General features: G+C 40.1%; 1 protein-coding gene across 1 annotated transcript in view; it reads left to right on the forward strand.

The window, feature by feature from the left end:
• C6 (complement C6) overlaps nucleotides 1-24,461 on the forward strand; it is a 57,719-nt gene that overhangs the window by 30,986 nt on the left and 2,272 nt on the right. The window contains exons 9-16 of the mRNA XM_077763425.1: nucleotides 5,474-5,640; nucleotides 7,054-7,279; nucleotides 8,386-8,557; nucleotides 8,756-8,867; nucleotides 10,823-10,955; nucleotides 11,897-12,085; nucleotides 17,319-17,409; nucleotides 20,418-20,659. Coding sequence (XP_077619551.1) covers nucleotides 5,474-5,640; nucleotides 7,054-7,279; nucleotides 8,386-8,557; nucleotides 8,756-8,867; nucleotides 10,823-10,955; nucleotides 11,897-12,085; nucleotides 17,319-17,409; nucleotides 20,418-20,659 — 1,332 coding nt within the window. The remainder of the gene's footprint in view (nucleotides 1-5,473; nucleotides 5,641-7,053; nucleotides 7,280-8,385; nucleotides 8,558-8,755; nucleotides 8,868-10,822; nucleotides 10,956-11,896; nucleotides 12,086-17,318; nucleotides 17,410-20,417; nucleotides 20,660-24,461) is intronic.

Genomic DNA, 24,461 nt, shown 5'->3' on the forward strand with positions numbered 1-24,461 from the left:
ACCCACGAATTGTGAGATCATGACCTGAGCCAAAGTCGGACACCTAACCGACTGAGCCACCCAGGTGCCCCAATTACTCTACATCCTTAGAATTTTTCCCATTCACCCCCATGCACTCATTAGTTGCAACTTGGATTTCCACAGAAGCCTCCTAACTGGTCCTGTTGACTTCCACCAATCTATTCTACACATTTCTTGTGACAAGAAATTTTTCAAAGGCAAATCTTATCATGAAACTCTCATGCCTTAATCGTGGTTTCGTATAGCCTTAAAGATAAATTCCAGCCTCTCTCTGTCTCTTCCTAACTGAACTAGATAGTCTCCTAAATAAGTCATGCTCTCTCTTGTGCCTTGCTGTTATTTAGAACTCCTTCCTCTGTGTAAAGTTCTCTTGTTCTCCGACTTGGCCTGGCTGATTGCTACTCATTCTGCTAAGAACAAAGGGAAGCAACAATCATAGAAACTCCCAATATATGAAGCTTATATTCTCTGGGGGAGACAGACAAGGAACAAATGAAAATAAAATATTTACTATAATAATAAATAGGTTGTTTTGAATAGCAGAGTATAGAGATGGTCTACACGTACATGCCCATGGTAAGCATGAGCAAAATGAGAACGGTTGGTTTGACAACTAGGCGTTCATATTATAGCAAAAAAAATAAATAAAAGGAAGGAAAAGGAGAGCATGCAAAACAGACAAATAACCTAACAATATAAACCAAAGAATGGATATAGAGTCTGAACCAATTTTTCATGCAACAAAATAATTTAATAAGAATGTGAATTCAACAAATCAGGTGGTCACAGTCAGAAAGATTGTAAGGATTAATTGAAAAGACAGATTTCAAAGCTAAGGTATGAAGACAAACACTGAGAAATATTACCATGATAGTTATAAATAAATTAGATACTACAAGGACAAAATATAATTGTCTGAAAATAAAATCAGGAAAGTTAATCACATATAGGAAAGATTTAAAATAATTTATAATAGATATAGAGAAAAATGTAGATATTAACAGTTAAGGAAAATCTAATGGAAATGGGAGGACAAATATAATTTAATCAGTGGAATTCATGTTCCTGAAATAGAAATACCAAGAAATTAAACAGAAAAACTGTTTAAAAAATTTTTTTAAACTATAAACATATCCCTGAAATAAAGGAAGAAATTTGTTTTGATTATATGAATCAGAAATACTGTTTAAATATACAACTTCAAGACAAATTCTAATTAATTTACTAATTACCAAGATTTTAAAAATGAATTCTTCAGGTATCTTGGATGAAAGAACAAGTCTCCCACAGAACAACAAAAACAACAAAGAGAAAGCTGGCCTCAGACTTCTCCATAGCTAAATTCAATGCTATGAAACAATAACGTCCACAAATTTCTGAGAGAAAAAATAATTTTATATATAAAGGTAACAGGAAGACATCTCAAAACACGAGAATTCTAAGAATACACATTCTTGAGTACTTGCTAAAAAAACAAAAACTACTTAATTCTAAAATCCATCCAACAAGAGATGAGAAAATGTCAAAGATGGACCCACAGTTTTCAGCTTGTAGGAATAAGGAAAGGACGCTGCAAAATCAGAGACTATTCCAATGGGCTCCAAACTAGTTTATCAACTATCCATCGCTATCCAGGTGACACATTGCTAATACACCTGAATTGTGTCAACTCCCCAACTCAAAATCAAACGTTTCTAGAGAATGTAGTCATTGGTAAACCTAGAGAATGAAGTCCAGTCTCTTTGGCTTTACATCCAGATCCTCTGTTTTGCTGCTTTCCACCTACCTGAGCCTTCAACTTGAAGTCAAGTGGATGTCCATAGGCACTACCTCCAGAACATGGCAAATGTGCCCCTCATTCCAGATCTTTGCCCCCGTGCTGGGAGCACATTGCCCCCCACCATGTCTTAGCTTTGCCTCAAAGTCCTTTAACATCCCCCTCTCCCCCCCTCCCCCCATTGCCTAAGATCACAGAATTCTTACACTTCCCTGAAAACAGGAATCATTCTTTGCTGGACCACTCAGTGACACTTAGCAAAACTGTTTTACTGGTCTTTTTGTTTACCTTTCTTTCCCTTTCCTACCCTCCCTTCTTACCTCCTTTCCTTCCTTCTCTCCTTCCTTCCATTTCCCCTTTTCTTCTTTCCTGTTTTTATTTCTCTATAGTTGTACTGGTATTTATATGTACCTATTTTGTCTCCTCGTAGAGAGTCTAAGTCCTTCAAACACAAAAGGCATATTTTGCATTTCTCTCAGTCTTTAGTACCTGGCATATAGAAGATTCGCCACAAATGTGTGTGAATTGTGATGACAATTTGCTTAAAATCAAAGCACATTTGAGAGTAAAGCACACACAGTGCCTGGGTGGCTCAGACGTTAAGCATCTGACTTCACCTTAGGTCATGATCTCATGGTTCGTGAGCTCAAGCCCCACTTTGGGGAAACACAAGCTCTGCTTTGGGTGAGCCCCACTTCTCTCCCATTCTGCCCCTTCTGGGATCCTGTCTCTCTCTCTCACTCTCTCTCTCTCTCTCTCTCTCCCTCTGATCCTCACTCACTTGTGTCCTCTCTCTCTCAAGAAAAAAAGAAGAAGAAGAAGAAGAAGAAGGGTAAAGCACACACAAAAACATAATTTGTCTATTTCTAATCCTGAGCTCATCGGATTAAATCACTGGACTCCAAACTTTTTAAATCTGTAATGATCTCATTAATTTTTGTTATTATATATTCCTAATATACTTACTAAAAAAATACAAATTTTATATATTCTTCTAAAAATATAGTATGTATACAAAATATATATAAATGTAGAAAAGATAAAATGTTAAAAGATAGCCTCTATGAAATAAACAGAATGTACTTCATTGTCTCGCTCATATTATAATGATGAAAGAATATTTCATAAAAACTCCTTGAAATTTTTTGTGTGTTTTGGGCAGTTTTGGTGTCAATCTCATGTTGTGGCTTATGAGAAGCTTGTATAAGAAATATCTGTTCTTCCATGGGGCGCCTGGGTGGCTTAGTTGGTTAAGCATCCGACTTCAGCTCAGGTCATGATCTCACGGTTCATGAGTCTGAGTCTTACATAGGGCTCTGTGCAGACAGTTCAGAGCCTGGAACCTGCTTCAGATTCTGTGTCTCCCTCTCTCTCTGCCTCTCCCCCACTCATGCTCTGTCTCCCTCTATCTCTCAAAAACAATAAATGTTAAAATTTTAAAAAGAAAGAAATATCTGTTCTTCCTTTTACTAGTTGTTTTATTTATGTTTGCAAGATTAGTACCATCTTCAATCTGCATTTTCTTCCTGGAATCTTTAAATTTTTTTTTTAATGTTCATTTATTTTTTGAAGGAGAGAGAGACATAGTGTGAGCAGGGGAGGGACAGAGAGAGACAAGGAGACACAGAATCCGAGGCAGGCTCCAGGCTCTGAGCTGTCAGCACACAGCCCAACACGGTGCTCAGACTCACAAACCACAGATCATGACCTGAGCCAAAGTCAGAGACTTAAACCAATTGAGTCACCCAGGTGCCCCTCTTCCTGAAATCTTTTTAAACCACTGTTCACTTGTAAGAGTTAATTCTGTTCAAACTAGCTAATGGAGTAATAAACAGACTTAATGCTTCCTCCTTCAGGATCCTATGGTTATCATATTTAACACTTACTAGTGTCAATCCATTCATAAAATACACAGTATCAGTCCATGTGAACTGGCTTGTCAGAGCTACTGTCAACCCGTATATGATAAAATGGCAGATACTATTTTCTCTCTATTTTTATGTGAAAAATAAATACAAAAACCTCTAAACTGTTCTTCTTATACCCCTGTGTTATCTTATGCAAACTTTGAGAAGGATCATATTACTTTCTTCACAGAGACAGTATTTCACCCATTGTTCTGATCATTCTAGTCTCTTTTTTTTTTTAAGCTTATTTATTTATTTTGAGAAAGACAGAGACAGTGCAAATGGGGGAGGGGCAGAGAGAATCTCAAGCAGGCTCTGTACTGCCAGCACAGAGCCTAACATGGGGGTTGAAACTAAGAAGCCAAAAGATCATGACCTGAGCTGAAACCAAGAGTCAGATGCTTAACTGATTGCAGCACCCAGACACCCTTGGAAGTTCTTTTTATATATATATATATATATTTTTTTTTTAATTTATTTCTAGGAGAGAGAGAGAGACAGCATGAGCAGGGGAGGGTCAGAGAGAGAGGGAGTGACAGACTCTGAAACAGGCTCCAGGCTCTGAGCTGGCAGTCAGCACAGAGCCCGACGCGGGGCTCGAACCCACGAACCACAAGATCATGACCTAAGCGAAAGTTGGGCGCTTAACCGACTAAGCCACCCAGGCGCCCCCACCCTTAGAATTTCTAAACAGTGGAAGCATAGCTAATCCTTACTGGTACTTCACAATAAACAGCAAATTAATGCCATTAACTCTCACCCATATCACTCGCCTCCTTTTCATTTGCTTTTATTTCTCCCTACTATTTCCTATTCCTCAGTTCCTACCCTTATTAAAGACCCCATTAGTTGACAGAAATTGTGTTTGAAAATTTGTGTAAAAGATCTGTGTTGTTTACATTAAATCTCATTGCTTCCAAAGGAACACCGTGCCAACTCTTAATCTGAGGTTTAACTTTTTCTTTCTCTGGTTAGTTACGCTTTTGCACCTGTCTCTAAGCTTAAAAGCATTCTATCAGCTTTTCCTGTAATTGGAAGTCTCCAGCATGGCAGTCAACTGATGGGATATCAGAAACCATGTGATTTATGTTATTCTGAAGGGCCAAGATGTATGCAAATATAAGTCAAAAGTGGGAGGTTCAGCATCAAAGAGCAGGGAGCAGAGTAGTCCGGACCTGGGCAGGTTAATATCTCAGCTTCCCACCCCCTTGCCAGTTCCAGCAACTCTACCTGCGTTCCAGGCTAAAACGCTTCTAGCTTCAAAGTCAGTGTTTCTAATAATATCTACTTTTCCACATTGTTGTGAGAATTACTCAAGACAATATGTGCAAAGTACCTACAATATACAAGCTGCTTCATAAATGGTAACTGGTAACATTGTTATCATTTCTATTATTGAGCTCCCTGTAGGGCAGAGGAGTGTTCTCTTGCTTTTTACTAGCTTGTTTTTTTAAGTTTATTTATTTACTTAGGGAAAGAGGGAGAGAGAGTTCGAGCAGGGAAGGGCAGAAAGGGCAAGAGAGAATCCCAAGGAGACTCTGCCTGGAGACTGACGGAGGGCTCAAACTCACAAACGTGACACCATGACCTTAGCCAAAACCAAGAGTTGAACACTTAACTGACTGAGCCACCCACGTGCCCTTTCACTAGCTTATTTAATGGAGCTGCATGACTACCATCTATTTCTGCTCCTGTGCAAATAGGCTTTTCTTTAAAGTTTGAATCTGCAGTAGAATTAAGTGAATAATTTTCTCAAAACACCTTGCAGGCTCGGTTTTGCAGGGAACAGAGAAATCCATCTCTCTGATTCGAGGTGGGAGAAGTGAGTACGCAGCCAAGTTGGTGTGGGAAAGAGGGAACTCTAGTCCTGATGAGAAGGTATTTGCTGAGTGGTTAGAATCCGTGAAGGAAAATCCCGCTGTGATTGACTTTGAGGTAAGAGTAAAAAATATCATGGGTAAGAAAACTGAAGTAGCTCTCTAGCAGTCCCAATCATACACCACACAATTCCTTTTCTATTTTCCTCTCAGATGATAGAGGAAACATCTTTCTTTAGTATATGTGCTCAATGTACTTTTTAAAAAATGTTAGATTACACATTGATTGTTTTTGCTTTTGAAATAAGCATTCTCTGGTACAGTATTTAGAATTCCCAGCATATATAAAATACCAGGAAGAGGAATTTAGTGAATACAACTGTTCAAACTTGCCTTAAGTATACACGTATACTCCCCATGTGTACAATAAATATGATTCGTATACTTTATTGCATCTTTTTATTCAGTGAGCACTCCTAAATCTTCATTTATCGCTCTGTGGGATAAATGGGATCTTAGATCCACTTGGCTTTCTGTTTCTGGCACCATGGATTACAATGACCTGTCCTATATTTGTTGTGATTACATGAAAAGGTGACTTTTATTATTTAGAGAATACTTTGCCCACATATCAGTCATATGCGATTTTGAACCAGTTTTGACTAAAACATAAGCACACTTTTTAAAGCCCTCAAAGAAGCTGTTCTGCTTATTGCATTTAAATGAAGATAAAGGAATTCAATCGTTACGAAAATAAAATAATTTACCTGCAACAGGAAGATATTTGAGCGCTACAGGCTATGGTGGGAAAGTGAGATCTGGCCGGGCAGCTGCGAGTCATACACTGTACAAGATAGTCATTCCTTTGAGGCTTTAAAACGTTAATAAAATGAGCCCTGATTTTGTGTTACCTCCATTATTTGTTACTGTAATTCTTTCATTCATCCTACGGGCGAGGTAGTTTCTCCTGCTCCATATTTTGTCATCTGGTTCCACCAAAAGCCAATCATGTACCTGCAAACAAGAACACAGAAAGCCTCTCCTCACCCTCTCTGGATTTTTCTGCTTGAATCAAACCTAATGAGATTTCAGCAGAGCATTCAGCAGAGCCGTCATGGGCTGCCCGACTCTCGTTCACCTCTCTCAGAACCTTGAGGCACCCAGTTGGTGCTTACTAAGTAATGTGATGTAAGTCCAAGTAAGTGACACTGCCTGGGAGGCTTCCTTCACAATAGGATCCCAGGGAAAGTAAGCCCCAGCGACATCACATGAGGAACAAGAGAAGCCAGCTACTCTTGCAGAGAGCTGCTCTACCCACTATAGAAGGGAAAGAAAAGGAACTCCCCTACCCTCACAGAGAGGGTTTTTCTCCACTGGTTCAACAGGCAGATATGCTATGTTCTACAATAATCCCTTTGAAGTGTAGGATTTTCCAGACCTCTCCTCTCAGGCCATGAGAACTGAGCTGGGATGGCAACATATGCCAAAGGGATGCGATGCACTGGACCTCCTCTCTACCATCTGCCCTTAGCTTGCCCCCATCACCGACCTGGTGAGAAACATCCCCTGTGCGGTGACCAGAAGGAACAACCTCAGGAAAGCTTTTCGAGAATACGCGGCCAAGTTTGACCCTTGCCGGTGTGCTCCGTGCCCTAATAATGGCCGCCCCACACTCTCAGGGATGGAGTGTCTGTGTGTGTGCCAGAGCGGCACGTACGGAGAGAACTGTGAGAGACGCTCCCCGGATTATAAATCCAGTGAGTATCGGACACCGTGGGGGCGGGAGGGAAGGTAGGCCTCTTTTCTCCTCCAAAAGGTATTCTAGGTTGGTCAGATAAGACAAAATGTCCATTAGCAGCTTCCACCTTATCCAAACTCACAAGGAAGATAAGTTTGTAAAAAGACTCTAAGGTCAAAGAGCCCTGGTGTGAGCGATTCTTGGCTGTAACCTCCCGGCTATACAACCTTGGAAAAGTCCCCTAACCCCTCTATGCCCCAATCCCTTCATCCATAAAATGGGGGCAATGCCAGCATGTACCTGAAGATTTTATACATATACGTATATTTACATGTATATATTTATATTTATATATATTTTGCAGCACAGTGCCTATAATATAAAATATAATAATAAACCATACTATAAAATAAAATGTGTAATACTGTTGTTATAACAGTAGAACGCTATAATGTAGAATGACAATGGCTTCGTAATAAGAGATAAATTAAGCCAACAACCAAAGTTTTCATACAGAACTAACAGTGTTCATGGCTCTCTAATTCTCCTTAGCAAGGGGATGTTGAAAATATATTCTGTGACCTTTAAAAAAGTAACGTGATGGGGCGCCTGGGTGGCTCAGTCGGTTAAGCGTCCGACTTCGGCTCAGGTCACGATCTCACGGTTCGTGGGTTCGAGCCCCACACCAGGCTCTGTGCTGTCAGAGCCTGGAGCCTGTTTCCGATTCTGTGTCTCCCTCTCTCTCTGCTCCTCCCCAGCTCGTGCTCTGTCTCAAAAATAAACGTTAAAAATTAAAAAAAAAAAGTACTGTGATATATATTCTATTCAGAAGAAGTTCATATGTATTCATATCCACATGCATATACATATGTGTGTGATACGGTGCTGATAGTTGAAAATGATTCATAATTGTTGCCATTTCATTCAGGCTGTGGGAACAGGAAAGGGAAATCAGGCAAGGTGTCAGGCCCTCTCCTAGGTAATTTCCTTTCATCCTCACGGGAACCCTGTGATATTCCTCAAAGAATCACACAGCTAAAAAGCGAGGAGACAGAGCTGGCCTGGCTTCACAGCGGGGTTCTGTCAGCCTCACCAGGGTGGATGGGTGGCCTTGCTGTGTTCCAGACGCGGTGGACGGGAACTGGAGCTGCTGGTCTCCCTGGAGCACGTGTGATACTACTTATAAGAGATCGAGAACCCGGCAATGCAACAACCCTGCCCCCCAGCAAGGAGGGAAACCCTGTGAGGGGGAAAAGCGGCAAGACGAACACTGCACATTTTCCATCATGGAGAACACGTAAGGGTGGGCCCCGGGGAAGGCTTGCTTTCCTACTGCTGAGTAAAGAAAGAAGCAGAGTTTTACCTATTCCAACACAGTGTATTAGCGATGTATTCGTGGATCTGGTGTACCCATTTCTTGCTAATGTCTACTCTCTTTTTAAATATGCATATACATTCACATATTCATGCACACATACTTATTTTTCTCTTTTAGTGGACAGCCATGTGTCAGTGACAATGAAGCAGTGAAAGAAGTAGACCTCCCTGACACAGAATCAGATTCTGGGTGTCCTCAGCCTGTTCCTCCAGAAAATGGATTCATCCGGGTAAGCATCCTGACCTCCATTTCAAGTTTAAAGTTCAAAAAATAGAACTTAAGGGGCTCCTGGGTGGCTCAGTTGGTTATGCATCTGACTCTTGATTTCAGCACAGGTCGTGATCTCATGGTTCATGAGTTCGAGCCTTGCACTGGGCTCTCCGCCCTCGGGGCAGAGCCCTTTTTGGATCCTCTGTCGCCCTCTCTCTTTCTTTCTGCCCCTCTTCGACTTGCACTCTCCCTCACTCTCTCAAAAACAAATCATTTTTTAAAATTCCAAAAAATACAATTTAAAAAGTATGTGTTTTCCTTTATTTAAGGTTATTGTTCTCTTAGCTTAATCATCTTCTGTCGACTTAAAAATGAATACTTAAAAAAACACTCTATCACTCCTCTGTCTTGAATTTCCTGGAGAGGTCTTCATACCTGGTTGTTAGATGAAAGGACAGCAGGTTCCTTGGCACTACTAATTCCTAAACTAAAGTCCCCTTATGTGAATGGAGAGTGGAACTTGGTCACAGTATAGGTTTGGATGACTTGTAAGGATCTACAACTAAGATCTCATTGTTTATTTATGAGTCTGAGCAAACTAATCCCCTACCTAAGACGTGCAAAGAGACAAACTAGTCACAGGAGATGTCATAGTCTATAATGCCTTAGGTTAGAAACCTGTAGAATTCTTAAGCAGTCAATACAATTTTAATGCCTTTTAATTTTATCTTTATTCATTGAGCCACAATGTTTGTATGATTAAAAATAACTAAATATATTTTTCAGATAGGTTTGTGGCTTTAGGGATAAATTAGAGACATGTAATATTTAAAATTGATCACAGGAGGCATGTTCCCTAATTAATTTTGACTTTTTAAAAAGATTGTTTTAGCTTTCTTCAACTCAGTGAAGCCTTTAAATTAATCTTTTTCCAACTGTATTATATTTATATTCAAAGATCAATAACCCTCAATTCTCCAATGCCAGCACATAAATATCCATGGAGAATACTCTGAGCTAATGTACCTTTTGTGTTCATTTGTCTTCTGCTTAAAGATTTTAAGTGGAGGAAATATTTTGGAGTGAGGTAATGTCAATTAGTCTTTAGAAAAGAGATTCTCAAACTCTAAAGTGCACTAGAGGGCTTGTTAAAACACAGATTGCTGGGGCTCGCGCCTAGAGTTTCTGATTCAGTAGATCTTGGGCAGGGCCCAAAACTGCTGTATCTAACGAGTTCCAAAAAAAATACTGATGCTGCTAGTTCCAGAACCACACTTTGAGAATGAATCTTTTAAACAGGAGTCAGCAAACTAAGGCCCACAGCCCCAATTTGGCCAGCCCTTTATTTTCTTTTCTGTTCTCTTTTCTTTTTTTTTTTTTTTTAACAAAGTTTCATTGGAATACAACCACACTTGTTTATTGCATATTGTCTATAGTGGCAACAGTGTCAGAGGTGAGTAGTTGTAACAAACAAACCAGCCTGCAATTGACTTTGGAGTCCCTTTATAGAGAAAATTTTCTATTCCCTGGCCTAGAACATAATCCTCAAAATTACATTTGTCAGATCCAGATACCCACATAATTTTTGATTTATTTTTTCTAGCTGCTTACAAAAACTGTTAAAATGATCAACATTCTAATTTTAAAAGCACACAAAGGGTTTAAATAGTGATTCATTATTCTAATGATTCTTTTTATAAAAGTAGATTGTATGTTTCCATTCCAGGAATAAATTCACCTTTTTTCTATTTTGCTCTTTATTAAAGATCTCATCTCTATAGTTTTTACTCAAAAGTAATACAACGCAAAGAAAAGGAGAAAGCTTTGAGGGATGTTTAGAAGCAGAAATTGAGAGGTCTCTGTCCCTGAGCAGATACAGGAGTGAAGGAATAGGAAGAATCCAGAAGGACCCCGAGGTGTTGAGAGGTACCGTTCCTGGCATTGATAACATGTTGGTTTTTATTTTAATTCTAGAATGAAAAGAAACTGTACGCAGTTGGGGAAGAAGTTGAAATTTCGTGCCTTTCTGGGTTCAGAACTGTCGGATACCAGTACTTCAGATGCTTACCGGACAGGACCTGGAGGCAGGGAGATGTGGAATGCCATCGTGAGCCCTGGCCAAACTTCTTGCATGACTGCCCTGAAGGATGAATGTGCCCCATATAACTAGAGCAGAGTCACACCCTGAGATCAGTACATCATACTATTTTTTTAGTAACGCGGTGAAAAGGTTTAGTGAAGCAGAAAATAGGATTCATCTGCTAAAATTCCGTTTCAAAATATCTTCATATTTCAGTTCTCATGCCCCTGCATATTAGCCTCATAGACTCAGGACTACAAAGCATGTACTTGCAAAGAAATCCAGGAAGTCCTCTAACTACATCTAACCACAGACATCTGCCTTGCCTAATGGACAAATTAATGCAAATTGATGAGTCCCAGGAAGAGGATACTTCTGTTCTTTGCATAGCAGAAATGGGATTTTATGTGAAATGCAGTTTTCTCTTTGGAGCACATCCACATCCTTTACGGAGGCAGAGGGGAGGAGCTTTTAAGCTCCACACATGCCCATTTGTAGGCTACAGTAAAGTCAAAACAAAATTCAAAGAAGGCTCAAATAGGGACGCCATCGAGTTGTTAGGGAACCCCACCAAACAGAGCTGAGACCAGTACCTGCCTCTGTGCCATCCCCACTGTGGTGACTTGCTCTCAGGAGAACCGGCTAGGGCGAAGAGGGGCAGAAGTATTTTTTGAAAGGAAAAAGTCCCAATAATGTAATGAGAGTTGGAAGTTTCTGGAGCCACTTCCTGGCAAGTGTACCTCAGATAATGGAACTAAATGGGAGTGTCTCAGTGCAGGAGTCTCTCAGGGGAAGCTTGGGTCCTCTACCCGCCCACCCCACCCCTAGTTTTCTACTCAAAATATGGCACCAAAGCAGCACCAATGCGGTACATCCCATTAAAACTGCTTCTTGGTTGCATAAATCTGCTTACATTTGTTGCGTATTCTGCCCCCCTAAGCACATCTGAAATGTTTCTCTGCCTGCAGGGACACAGTGCCTCAAGCCAGTGGTGCAGGAAGTTCTGACCATCTCACCGTTTCAGAGATTATATAGAATTGGTGAATCCATTGAGCTAACCTGCCCCAAAGGCTTTGTTGTTGCTGGGCCATCACGGTACACATGCAGTGGGGATTCCTGGACACCACCCATTTCAAGCTCAATCACCTGTGAAAAAGGTGAGTGGCACTCAGGATTCTAGGGTCTGCTGAGATGGTGCCCCCCCAAAACTGGTAGTATAGCGTCCACACTGGTGCTATTTCTTGAGGGTGTTTGGGGAGGAGAAAGCAGAATTTTCCACTGACAGGCTAGGTTTTATATTTCAACCTGTGTCATGATGAGATCAGGCAGCAAAGAAGTTATTGGTCAAGTAGATATCTTCACATTTTAGAAAGCAAGGTCAATTTTCTTTTCTAATACAGTCCTTCAATATTTTGAGGGAGTGCAAGCTCTGTCATCTAACAAAATCAGAGTTAATGGTAAACTGAATATTTGGTTAAAGTAGAGAGCCATAAAAAAGTAGTGCACGCTACTTTTTAATTACCTAAGCATTTTATTTTAACTTAAAACACAGAAATGCACTATTATCCACCCATTTTCTGACATAGGACCAAGCTCTATCTTTCTTTTTTTTCTCTTTTTTTTTTCATGTTTATTCATTCTTGAGAGAAAGAGACCGAGTGCGAGAGGGAGGGGGAGGATGGACAGAGAGAGAGGGAGATACAGAATGTGAAGTAGCCCCAGGCTCTGAGCTGTCCGCACAGAGCTCAACCTACGTGGATGTCAGACTCAGAAACCGTGATCATGACCTGAGCTGAAGTCGGAAGCTCAACTGACTGAGCCACCCAGGCGCCCCCTCCCCACCCCAAACTCTTATTTTCTAAAAAGTCTTCTGATTTGAGTTCCAAGACTTCTTCCTCAAATAAAACAAATACATGAGTCATCACCTATGTTATCCGATTATCAGTTCCTCTAAAACAATGTTTAACTCCAAGTGGGGCACTTCTTTAAAAAAACACCTCTGGTTAGGTTCCATCCCCTACTTCTGATGTCACTGAGCTGGGGAGGATCTAGTATTTGGTGTTCGTTTAAAATCTCTTCTAGCTAACCCAACGCATGCACAGTTGAGAACTGTTGTTTTGAAGAGAGGTAAAATGCTAAAGTCAGTTTTGAAACAAATTGACTAGAGAATGGTTTTAAATTTATATATATAAGTTATATATATGAAATATACATATTTCATAATCATTTACAGTAGTCTCATCCCCAGTTAACTCAAAGCAAAATCTTTACAAATCACTTTTAATTGTTCAAAATTCTCAACTTTTTGTTTTAAAAAAGTTTATTTTATGACTTGATATATTTAATCAACTTACACAATTACAATAACAACTGGCCCAAATGGATTTGGAAACAAACAACACTGAGAAGCCTGTGGCTGCAGAAGTGTGAGGCTATGGAAGAGAGTGTTACCAAAAGAGATTGCAAGAGGCCCTAGGTCTCTCGGTCTCTGGGCGAGAAAGTATCCAAGGACAGAACAGACACCACAGATGAGCATGCAAGCAGGAAAGCTTATTAAAGCAAAAGGATATTTTAGAAGAAGACCCGGCAGGCTCCAGGGAGTGACTGCCCTGAATTTCTTCTGTTTACGAGCTTTTACTGTATTTTGAGTAACTAGGGGAGGAATATTCATTGAGGTAAGCAGCCTACTTTTTCCAGGAATCCAGGTACCACTTCTTTCCTTTCCTTATTTGCATGGCTCACAACTGTTACGGTAATTTTAGGGGCGGGGACTTTCAGGATGGCAATGCAAATGATATTATAATGAGGGAAATGTCTTCCCAGGATAGTCTCTCCTAGCTGTTGGGGGAGGGGGGGTTCTTCTACTGCAACAGGTGGCTTCACCCCCTTATAACACCTAAGGGGGGCCTCTCTGCGTTGCCCCTCCTCATTGCTATCTAACTGCCTACTCTAACAAGAGGAGCCCATAAACCTGGAAGCCAGGCAACTACCGTGGAGACACTGGGGAACTTGGCCTGGCAAGTCAGTTATTTGGAAGACAGTTAAGGGCGTCTACTAATTCATATCCCCCAAATTTTTCAATTGTTCAAATAATGTCTCATTTTTATTCAGAGGATCCTTGAAGATATATGTGAGATCAACTATGATTAGACCGATTTTGCTTACATAAAAGCAGAAGGGAGAGAGAGACTAAATTAAACCCTTGGTCAGGTAGTTTGAGTCAACAGGAATTGAGCAACAGCTGAACTCCTTCCCCAAGCTCTTTGCTGTGTCGCCTTCTTTATCCTCATCTAGGGTATTATAATGCATGAAGAAAAGGGGAAAAGTTAACTTATTAAATAACCTTACAACTATTGATAAAGAAATATCACTGAGGGGCACCTAAGGGGCTCAGTCAGTTGAACATCTGACTGTTTGATTTCTGCTCAGTTCATGGTCTCACAGTTGTGATATCAAGCCCCACTTCGGCCTCCACACTCACAGCATAGGTTCTACTTGGGATGCTCTCTCTCTCTCTCTCTCTCTCTCTCTCTCTCAATCTCTCTCTGCCCCTCCCTTGCTCAGTCTCTCTCTCTTTCTCCCAAAATAAGTAAGTAAATTTAAAAAAAAGGAGGGAGATCATGGAAATTTGTGAGAACTTGAGATTGATATTGTGGCTTGATTTAACTTGACTCCTGATCATATATATCAGAGGGAACCACAGGCTTCCGAAGGTTAAGATCCTCTGGGTATCTTAGGTACCATCTTCTCTACACAAACAACAGCACTGTACAGACACACACACACACACACACACACACACACACATGCACGCATGCACGCGCACGCACACCCATGACTCCGGGTTTAGAAAAGAAATTGAGATTATGATCTAATCTGAGAGAGAATGAAATGTTCTACATCTAGCTAAAGTAAATAAATTTCCTATCTCATGTATTTTCTCTCCAACAACATGGGCAAAAAGATCAATGAGGGAAGTCAGAAAGAGGGAGAAACTCATCAATAAAACTGAGCACTCTTTCTTCTCAATGTGTGGAGAGCTGTGAGATAAAGAGGCTTTCAGGCCATCCCCGGTTAGGAAAAGATTTTTAATTCTTTCAATGTGAAAAAGGATTTTGCTTCCTGAGGCAATGACATGTTTTGTGCTTCCATGGTTACTTTTTCTTCCTCTGAGAAACTGACACTTCTGCAAGTTCCCCTTGACCTCAGCACTCCAAAGATCAAACACAGTGTTCTCATTTCCACGTTGTTCACAAACTGCCAGGTGGTGTGGGCAGCTGAGAGCCAGTTCTGCCTTCAACCTGACACACTGAGGGAGCAAAGGCTCCCTGCCTGTGATCAATGACAACCTCCAATCAGTAATGACAAATACTTAGAAGTTGATCCTCTTTGGAAACAATGTATAGCTTGGGCTCCTTCCCTGACCTAAGGGTGGCTTTATTTACAAAGGGCAAAGAGGTATCGCTCTACAACAAAGCAAAGGAAAACAACCCCAGATCAATGGAATGCTTAGTATCTGAGGCCTTATCTGCTGCTATAGGTCTCCAAGTTCATGAAAATTAAGGACCAAATTTTATCAGAGGTTCCTGACAGTGGATGATCACAGAAGTAGAAATAGCAAAGAAGAAAACCTACCAATTTTTAATATCTGCTTTTGCCTTTAACATAAACCTCCTTCCCTTACCAAATCTTCCACCTGGTAGGCTAAAAGCGAACAACAGTAAGGGGCGCCTGGGTGGCTTAGTCTGTTAAGCATCCTCCTCTTGATATTGGCTCAATATCAAGGTCGTGATCTCGAGTTAGGATCCATGCTGGACCTGGATCCTGCTTAACATTTTCTCTTCCTCTCAATCTCTCTCTCTCTCTCTCTCTCTCACTGCTCCTACCATCTCTCTCTCTCAAAATAAATAAACATTACAAAAATAAATAAAAGCTTGGTCTCCTGTTCTGCCATCTAACGTGGCAGGATATTTGGGTATAGCTGCCTACTGCCATCCTTTGACAACTTCTTGCTTCCGAAAGCCATTGTGGTTCTATGGATGCCTGATTATATTCAGTCCTGGGAAGTTTGTTTCACACAATAGGCTCACCCGTGGCTTCAATGATTTCCCATAGAATAATAACAAATTTAAATCATTAGCACAGACTTCTCCACTGAATTTAAACCCAAATAGCCACATTTTTATGTACCTATTTTGACCTAGTTTGTTTGAGTGACTTAAAGACACCCTAAATTTAACATATGCAGACAGAAACTCTTGAGTCATTACCTTTCCCTCCCTAAAATTAAGCATCTTCTAATATTTTCTATTACAGTTAAGGCACCAATGTCTATTATCTAATGCAACCTGAAATCCTAAAAACCATACTTTGCAGCTCATATAACTTACCCACAACATGCAATTTTATCCATCCAGTCTGCTAAATATGTCACAGGTTTATCTACCTCTCTCCATTTCCAACTCAACATTTTGGTCCAAATTACCTTCCCCTTTCACCTGCTCTACTATAATAATCCCGTAGATTGTCTACCCTTCGCCTTCTTGGCCACCCTGTCTCTTCAAATCCATTCTCCACATAGAGGCCAGAATTCACTTCTTTTTCAGAATCCAGACCTGAGTTTGTCATATGACCCATGGCTTATACCAGCAAAGACTTTTCATTGTTTATCAAATAAAGGCAAAAATCTTTCAAAAGCTCTATAAGACACTGCACAGCCTGGCACACACTCACCTCGTCTTGTTCCATGCTCTCGTTTTTCTGCATTTAAGCCACACTGGCCTTCTTTCAGTTCCAGGAAAATCACATGCTGTCTCTCTTTTTAGAACTTCCATGCCTGATGTTTCCTTTGCTGTGGACATTTTCCCTTTCTTCTTTCCATTTTGCCATTCCTAACCTTCCTTGCTACATCAGTTTTCTTGATTATATGCTTTCTCTTTAATAGCACTAGTAACATGAGCAATTCTATTTGTATTGGTGTATTTGATTCATGTCACTCTGCACTCCCTCACAAAACTATAAGCTCTGTGAGCATAGAATGTGGGTGAAATTTTACTCAGTCCACTATTTCCAGAACATAACACAGTGCTGCGAATATTGTAGTTGCCCGGTCAATATTTGAAGAACAAATGAACAGAAATTTCACCAATTCCATTTTCTTTCAGTTCTCTGAACTTAACAGCAATTTTGGGTTGGAAAATGACAACTCATGAAAGCTAGAAAGGACCTTTCAGATGGAATATTTCATGACAACATACTTGGAAAAGGCAAAATGAATCCTCTAACTACAGATAAATGAGAACTTTTCACCACTGCTTTTTCTACGAAATCCGAATGTATCGCTTAGAATCCATGCTGTACGCTGTCTTTACCCCCTTTCTTTTGTTTCAGATGTTTTGACAAAATTAAAGGGCCATTGTCAACCGGGACAAAAACAGTTGGGATCTGAATGCGTTTGCATGTCTCCAGAAGAAGACTGTAGGTGAGAGATACGCTGTGGACTGTATTTGGAAACTGGGAAACCCAGGCTCGTGTAACCGGTTTGATAGAGGAGCTGAGCTTCTTGAAGCACAAACACGAAACATATTAATTTTTCACATAACTGATACCCCCCTGTGCTCTGTTGATTTCTTCCCCACCGGGTAGCAAGCTTTCTTAATTATCTCTCAGTCCCATTCCCTAAGTTTGCGTGGCATTTGTTTATTCAGACAGTTTTAGTTCTGTTTTATGAAGTCTTATTCCTGGCCATCGTTCGTTTCAGACTCAATTATCTCAAAGCCTTCCTCTTTCCCCTAAGCATAGGGAAAGGTTGTGACTCCAAAAGCTTAGAACAGAGAAAGTGGTATGAACATGGACTTCACGCATTATATACAGCCTTTTGTCAGTTCATTTTTCATGCCGGGGTAGAGAGAATGAAGAAAAAAATGATACATTCTGTGACTGTTATGACTAGATAGCTGTTTCCTCTTTGTTTTTATAACTGCCTTTTCTTTTCTTTTCTTTTCTTTTCTTTTCTTTTCTTTTCTTTTCTTTTCTTTTCTTTTCTTTTCTTTTCTTTTCTTTTCTTTTCTTTCTTTTCTTTTCTTTTCTTTTCTTTTCTTTTCTTCTCTTCTCTTCTCTTTTCTTTTCTTTTCTTGTAATCTCAGCACTCAGTGTGAGGCTCAAACTCACAATCCCGAGATTAAGAGTGGGATGCTCTACTGACTGAGCCAGCCAGGTGCCCCTACCTGCCTTTTCTTTAAATGAACAAACTGAGGAAAGTTGAGGGTGCTCCTTTTTTTTTTCCTTAATGTTTATTTATTTTAAGAAAGTCATGTGAAAGGGGGAGAGGAGAGGGGGGGGGGAGAAAGAGGATCCAAAGCAGGCTCTGTGCTGACAGCAGAGAGCCAGATGCGGAGCTTGAACCCATGAATCGTCAGATCATAACCTGAGCCAAAGTCAGACGTTTAACCGACTGAGCTACCCAGGCACCCCAAGGGTCCTTCTTAATTTAAGGGCTACTTACAGTCGAATTTAATTCAAAACAGCATTAGCTAAAGATAAAATTTTCTTTCTCTATGTCACAAAACAAATGCAGAGCTTGCCAATCTAAGGCTCATATGGTGAATCTCTCACTGCAGCGAGGACCACGGCTCATTCGTGTTCTTGTTCTGCCATCCTTAAGCTATGTCATGGTCCAAGATTGCTCTGCAGGAGCAGAAGACAACCAGAAATGGACATTTTCTCTATTTTTAAGGAGAATCTTGGAAGACCCATCACTCACTTCCATCTCATTAACATTTGCTTATTCGTATGGCCACATGTACCTTTGACTGGATGCATAGGCATTTCGAATAAAGTTGGACTTCTATTACTGAGGAGAAGACTGATTGGGATCAGAAGCCAACAGACTGTTGTTATCCTTCACCTCTAACACCAGTTAGCTCTTATGTTCTCTGTGCTGCAGGTGAACAAACACTATTAGGGACTTACTTATTTATTTAGGAGCACTATAGGTATAACTCCACAAACATAATTCAGCCCAGGGGAGGTCCTATCTACCCCCCTCAATCTTAACCAGGAGTGGTCCATCATGTAGCTTCTTGCTGCTGGAGTCCCCTCATCCAACAGATGGCCTTCCGGGGAGTACCTGCAACATTCACAGTACCCATTGAATGCAGAAGAAACTTCTTTCTTTATCTTCACAATACCAAGTCATGAGAATGCAGACTGTCCTCTGCAACTCTCTGAATTTCAGCTCTTCCCTGACTCTCTAGACTCTTCCTGTAGTCCTCAGTTCTCTTCTATTCAGCATCAAAGGTGTATGTGGGAGCAGCTGGCCCCACAGCTGAGGCTGTCTGAACCCAGGGAGTGGCCTTTTCTTCTCAGCTCTAGTTTCTAGAGATAATTTTACACACTGATGCCCCAATTGTTAACTCAAAGATTGAGAAGCACCTCAAATTTAGAGTAAATTAGCTCTTGTCCTCCAACAAAAGAAGGACTGTGGCCCCTGATTACCTCTTAGGAGGTAATCCCTATCATCTACTTAGGGAAATTAAGCAAGTAAGCCAGCGAATGACATAAAAGTTCATGCATGTAATTGCATTATACAAACACACTTGCAAAGTTACGTAATGATATAAGACTCCGGTGCTGCAATTAATGAGTGTTACAGAGTTCTGAGGAGGTCCAGACTACATGGGCTGGATTGATCAAGGTTACCTTCAAAGCATAGTCCAGAATTAAACTGGACACAGATAGGCATAGAAGAGAGACAATGCAATGCTGATTGGGCAGGGCATCGGATGCCAGCAAAGGAAAAGTAATCTTATAATTTTAGAAGATGATCGATACAATTGCCAGGTAATATAGATTAAAAAGGAAAGGAAAATAATTCTAGAAAGGAAAGTTCATTGGAGTCAAATTATGGAGGATCTTGATTACCAGAATTTAAGGATTCAGACTTTGATTTGGAGACAATTGGGAGTAACATAAAGATTAAGCTGCAATTCAGGTAAGCATCCAATTTTGGCTCATGATCTCACTGTTTGTGAGTTCAAGCCCCATATCAGGCTCTGTGCTGACAGTTCAGAGCCTGGAGCCTGCTTCAGATTCTGTGTCCCCCTCTCTCTCTGTCCTTCTCTTGCTCATGATCTGTCTCTGTCAAAAAAAAAATAAACATTTAAAAAAGTTTTTTAAAAAGTTGAAATTCTAGGGGCTCCTGGGTGGCTTAGTCAGTTAAGTGTCTGACTTTGACTCAGGTCATGATCCCACAGTTCATGAGTTTGAATCCCACAATGGGCTCTGTGCTGACAGCTCAGAGCCTGGAGCCTGCTTCAGATTCTGTGTCTGCCTTTGTCTCTGCCCCTCCCCCGCTCACTCTCTGTCTCTGTCTCTCAAACTAAAATAAAGACATCAAAAAAATTTTTAATGTATATATTGTATTGGCTACATGCCATCTCCTTTTTTCTAGCCTTCATATACAAATGCTTGCTTTCCTCTCTTGGGCAGCCATTATTCAGAAGATCTCTGTGTGTTTGATACAGACACCAACCATTACTTTACTTCGCCTGCTTGTACGTTTTTGGCCGAGAAATGTTTAAATAATCAGCAACTCCATTTTCTACATATTGGTTCCTGCGAAGATGGTGCACAGTTAGAATGGGGTCTTGAAAGAACAAGACTTTCATCCAATAGCACAAAGAAAGAATCCTGTGGCTATGACACCTGTTATGACTGGGAAAAATGTTCAGGTAAGTCCCAGTGGTGACCATGTACTAGAGATTCTCTCTCTTAAACTTTATCTCAACTAGTTCATCTTATTTGCATTTCTATACTCTTTCTTAAAAAACAAAATCAAAAACAAAGGCAAAAACAAAAAAAATCTTTCCTTAATCAAAATTAATTCTTTTACACTATAAAAAATTTTATTAAATTATTTATTTAAATACAAAATATAACCCACTCACTACTAGAAATAACTACTTTAGTAGTTTTAGTGTGAATCTTCCTAATTATTATTCTATGCATATACAATCATATATGCATATGTGCATAAAAGTTTATTTTTATTTATTTTTAGAGAGATAGAGAACAAACAGGGGAGGGGCAAAGAGAGAAAGAGTCTTCTTGGGATTCTGTCTCCCTCTCTCTCAAAATTGTCTGAATTTTCCTCTGGCATTTAGGACTGGCTAGGGCAACATTGCTAGAGCCTAGAGCCTAGACTGAGTTCCTCATGGATACCAATTGGCGGAAACATCTTCTTCAAAAAATTTTAAGTCCTCCTGCAGAGCCTGAGACTAGTCAAGGCTGGCAGTATTAATCAGGCAGGACACTCAGCCCAGACGGGGGGTTCTCATGGGCTCAAAACCTGTTTCTCCCTGGTGGAACATTCTCCGACCTTCTACTGCTTCCCTCTCACCATTCATGGGGTCAACCAGATGTTCCAAGGTGTTCTGGATCTCATGCCTGCAGTCATCCATGGCTCCAAGCTAGACTCTCATTCCCAGAAAGCAGCCTGTAAGCCACCAGCCAAGTGGTATTTGCCAGGATTGCTGAGATGGGCCTGCTAGTATGGTGCTAACACTCTAATTCAGAGTGACTGTAATTGTTTATAAAGAGATGCATCCCATAAAAAAAATTTCCCCAGGGCCTTACACACAGGGGTGGCCCTGATTATATTAGTTTTTTAAGGATCATACTTTGCATCTTATTTTCTATTTTGCTGTTTTTCACTTAATATTTCATGAAACTATTTTCATGTCATCATATATTATTCTGCTACATAATTTTCAATGTCTGCAAAAGCCCATGTGGATATTCTGTAATTTATTTAACCAATTTTCTGATAAGTGTTTAGATTTTTCCCAATATTTTGCTATTATAAGCAGTGCTGTAATAGACAAATCAATCACAGATAAATCTATAATCTAAGATTATTTCCTTAGGATATACCTTAGAAAATGACATTCCTTGGTAAATATTATTTTCACATATAAAATCTTTGTTGGTATAGTGTATTAACTTGCTTTCCAGAAATGTTTTTACCATATTATATTCCTATCTACAATATATAATAAAGACTTCCATCCATACCTTCACCAAACCTTGGAGTTATTACTTCTTTATTTTTCTGCCAATTTGATGCTTAAGAAGTGGCATTGCATTTCTATTTTCTGTAAGTTATTGGCATTTTTGTTTGTGAATTGGAAGCAGCAACTTCACAGCAGTGAGTACATTTTCTCTAAGATGAAGTTTGACCCTGAAACAGTTCAACTAAGCTTTATGTAATACATAAATATGGGCAGAAGATTAGGATTTAGCAGAACTCAGGTATGCAGCCAGATTTCCCCTTGTGACACATCTTCAAAGAACTGTCTTATATTGAGACATAAAATATATAATGGAAACTTGTTGAACTGTTGCATTAAATTTTTGCTAAAACCACTTTACCTTTGTAAAAATAAACACAGAAACTTTATTGTTCCCCTTGGCTCTTCAGTTCAGTCCTGGAAAAAGAGAGAGATCTTATTACCCAAAGCCAATTCCTTCCTGATCCACTTAAATCTGATTATCAAGGAGCATCTGGATGGCTCAGTTGGTTGAGCATCTGACTCGGCCTCAGGTCATGATCTCATAGTTTGTGAGTTTGAGCCTCACGTCAGGCTCTGTGCTGATAGCTCAGAGCCTGGAGCCTGCTTTGGGTTCTGTGTCTCGCTCTCTCTCTGCCCCTCCCCTGCTTGTGCACACTCTCCCTTTCTCTCTCAAAAATAAATAAAACATTAAAAAAATTTTTAAAAATCTCATTATCAAGATCCAGCTCCCCTGGGAGGTAGCAGGCCTGAATTCATGACAGAGGGTAGACACCCATGGCATAGTCCATAGGCCATCTGATGGTGGCCACTCAGAAGGTCAATGTCTGAGGCTTCTGACCTTTGTGCTATATCTGAACAAGGCAAGTCCACATAAGAGACAGCATGTCAGGGGTGCCTGGGTGGCTTAGTTGGTGAAGCGTCTGACTTTCGCTTAGGTCATGATCTCACGGTTCGTGGGTTCGAGCCCCACGTCAGGCTCTGTGCTGACTGCCAGCTCAGAGCCTGGAGCCTGTTTCAGTCTGTGACTCCCTCTCTCTCTGACCCTCCCCTGCTCACGCTGTCTCTCTCTCTGTCTCCTAGAAATAAATAAACATTTAAAAAAAAAAAAAAGAGACAGCATGTCAGGGCCTGATATATGTGTGTAGATATAGATATAGATATATAGATAGATATAGATATAGATATAGATATCACCCAATTCTGATCAGTATTAAATCACCTTGTGACGAAATACTACTATTCATTTTTAACTGCCAGACCAACACCATTACCCAACTGACCTCTCTCTCAGAAATAATAGCTTGTGGTAGATCAGGTTCTTGGGGAAGTGTTTAGTGTTAGCATCCATCCTTCCATATTTATCATGGAGGAAAGATCTTCATGGATCTCCCTATTGCAGTGAAATTTTTTTTTTTTTTGCTATTTTTCCACAAAGTGTTCTTTTCAAATATGTCTGAGTAACAATCTCTGGCTTACAGTTTCATCAAAATCCATCTTTACTGTTAGCTCTGTGCTGTACAAATATCTAAATCCACAGCCTCCAGGAGTCTACATTTGTCTCCAACAAGAACACTAAAAAGTTTGAATACTTAACCAATATTGCTCAAGTGACCAGAATGTCTTGGGGCAGTCACACTAATACGTGAACACTTTGTAATTAGATATTTCAGTCATTTAAAACATTCTTTGAACCTGCTCACAACCAGAATACTGAAAGCATTTTCTTCCCTGAAGATAAGGTCTGCCTGTGCCGATCTTCTCTAATTGGTGAGCAAAAGTCAATGTCACAGAGAATTCTGTTCAGTAGTGTGATAGAATAGCATCAATGTACAAACATCAGCATCTTCTTCAAAGAGAAAGCTAAAAATGTATTTTATACCCAACCCACTCATGGCAAGTTGGGATATTATTAATTTTGAGTTGAAATGTCACCTTGGTTAAACTGTGTTATTGATTACATTGTGTACTTTGTTACCCTTTTCCTTCTCTATCTAAAATGAAATAGAAAAAGTTTAAAAATGGAACTTCAAAATAACATAAAGTTCCCTTTTCAAAAGTTAGAACACAAATGGCTTCTTAAGGAGCCTATTTTTATGCACATTAGATGTTTTGCCTAAACTTCCAAAATATCCACCATCAACTAATAGAAGGGGGAAATGTATTCAGCACACATCCATTTAGTATCCAAGACATGGAAGTCACTGTATAAAATATAAGGAGGACTCTAAAGATAAACGAGCTTTGTACCTTCAAATTGTTCACAGTACTTGGAGGAGTAACTTTTCATAATAATTGGATGAATAGCTTTGATGCCAGCCAGCATGTAATAAGTACCATAAGAGAGAGAAAAATCTTCTGGCCTGGAAGGGTTTCATAAAGATGGTAGCATGAGAATTGAGTGTTGGAGGATGCATTAGTGGAGGTGGTGGGAAGGGCCTTTTGGTGCTTGCAGTCTAAAAAT

The sequence above is a fragment of the Crocuta crocuta genome, unplaced genomic scaffold (assembly GCF_008692635.1).
Source record: "Crocuta crocuta isolate KB4526 unplaced genomic scaffold, BGI_CrCroc_1.0 scaffold4, whole genome shotgun sequence".
Classification (NCBI taxonomy): domain Eukaryota; kingdom Metazoa; phylum Chordata; class Mammalia; order Carnivora; family Hyaenidae; genus Crocuta; species Crocuta crocuta.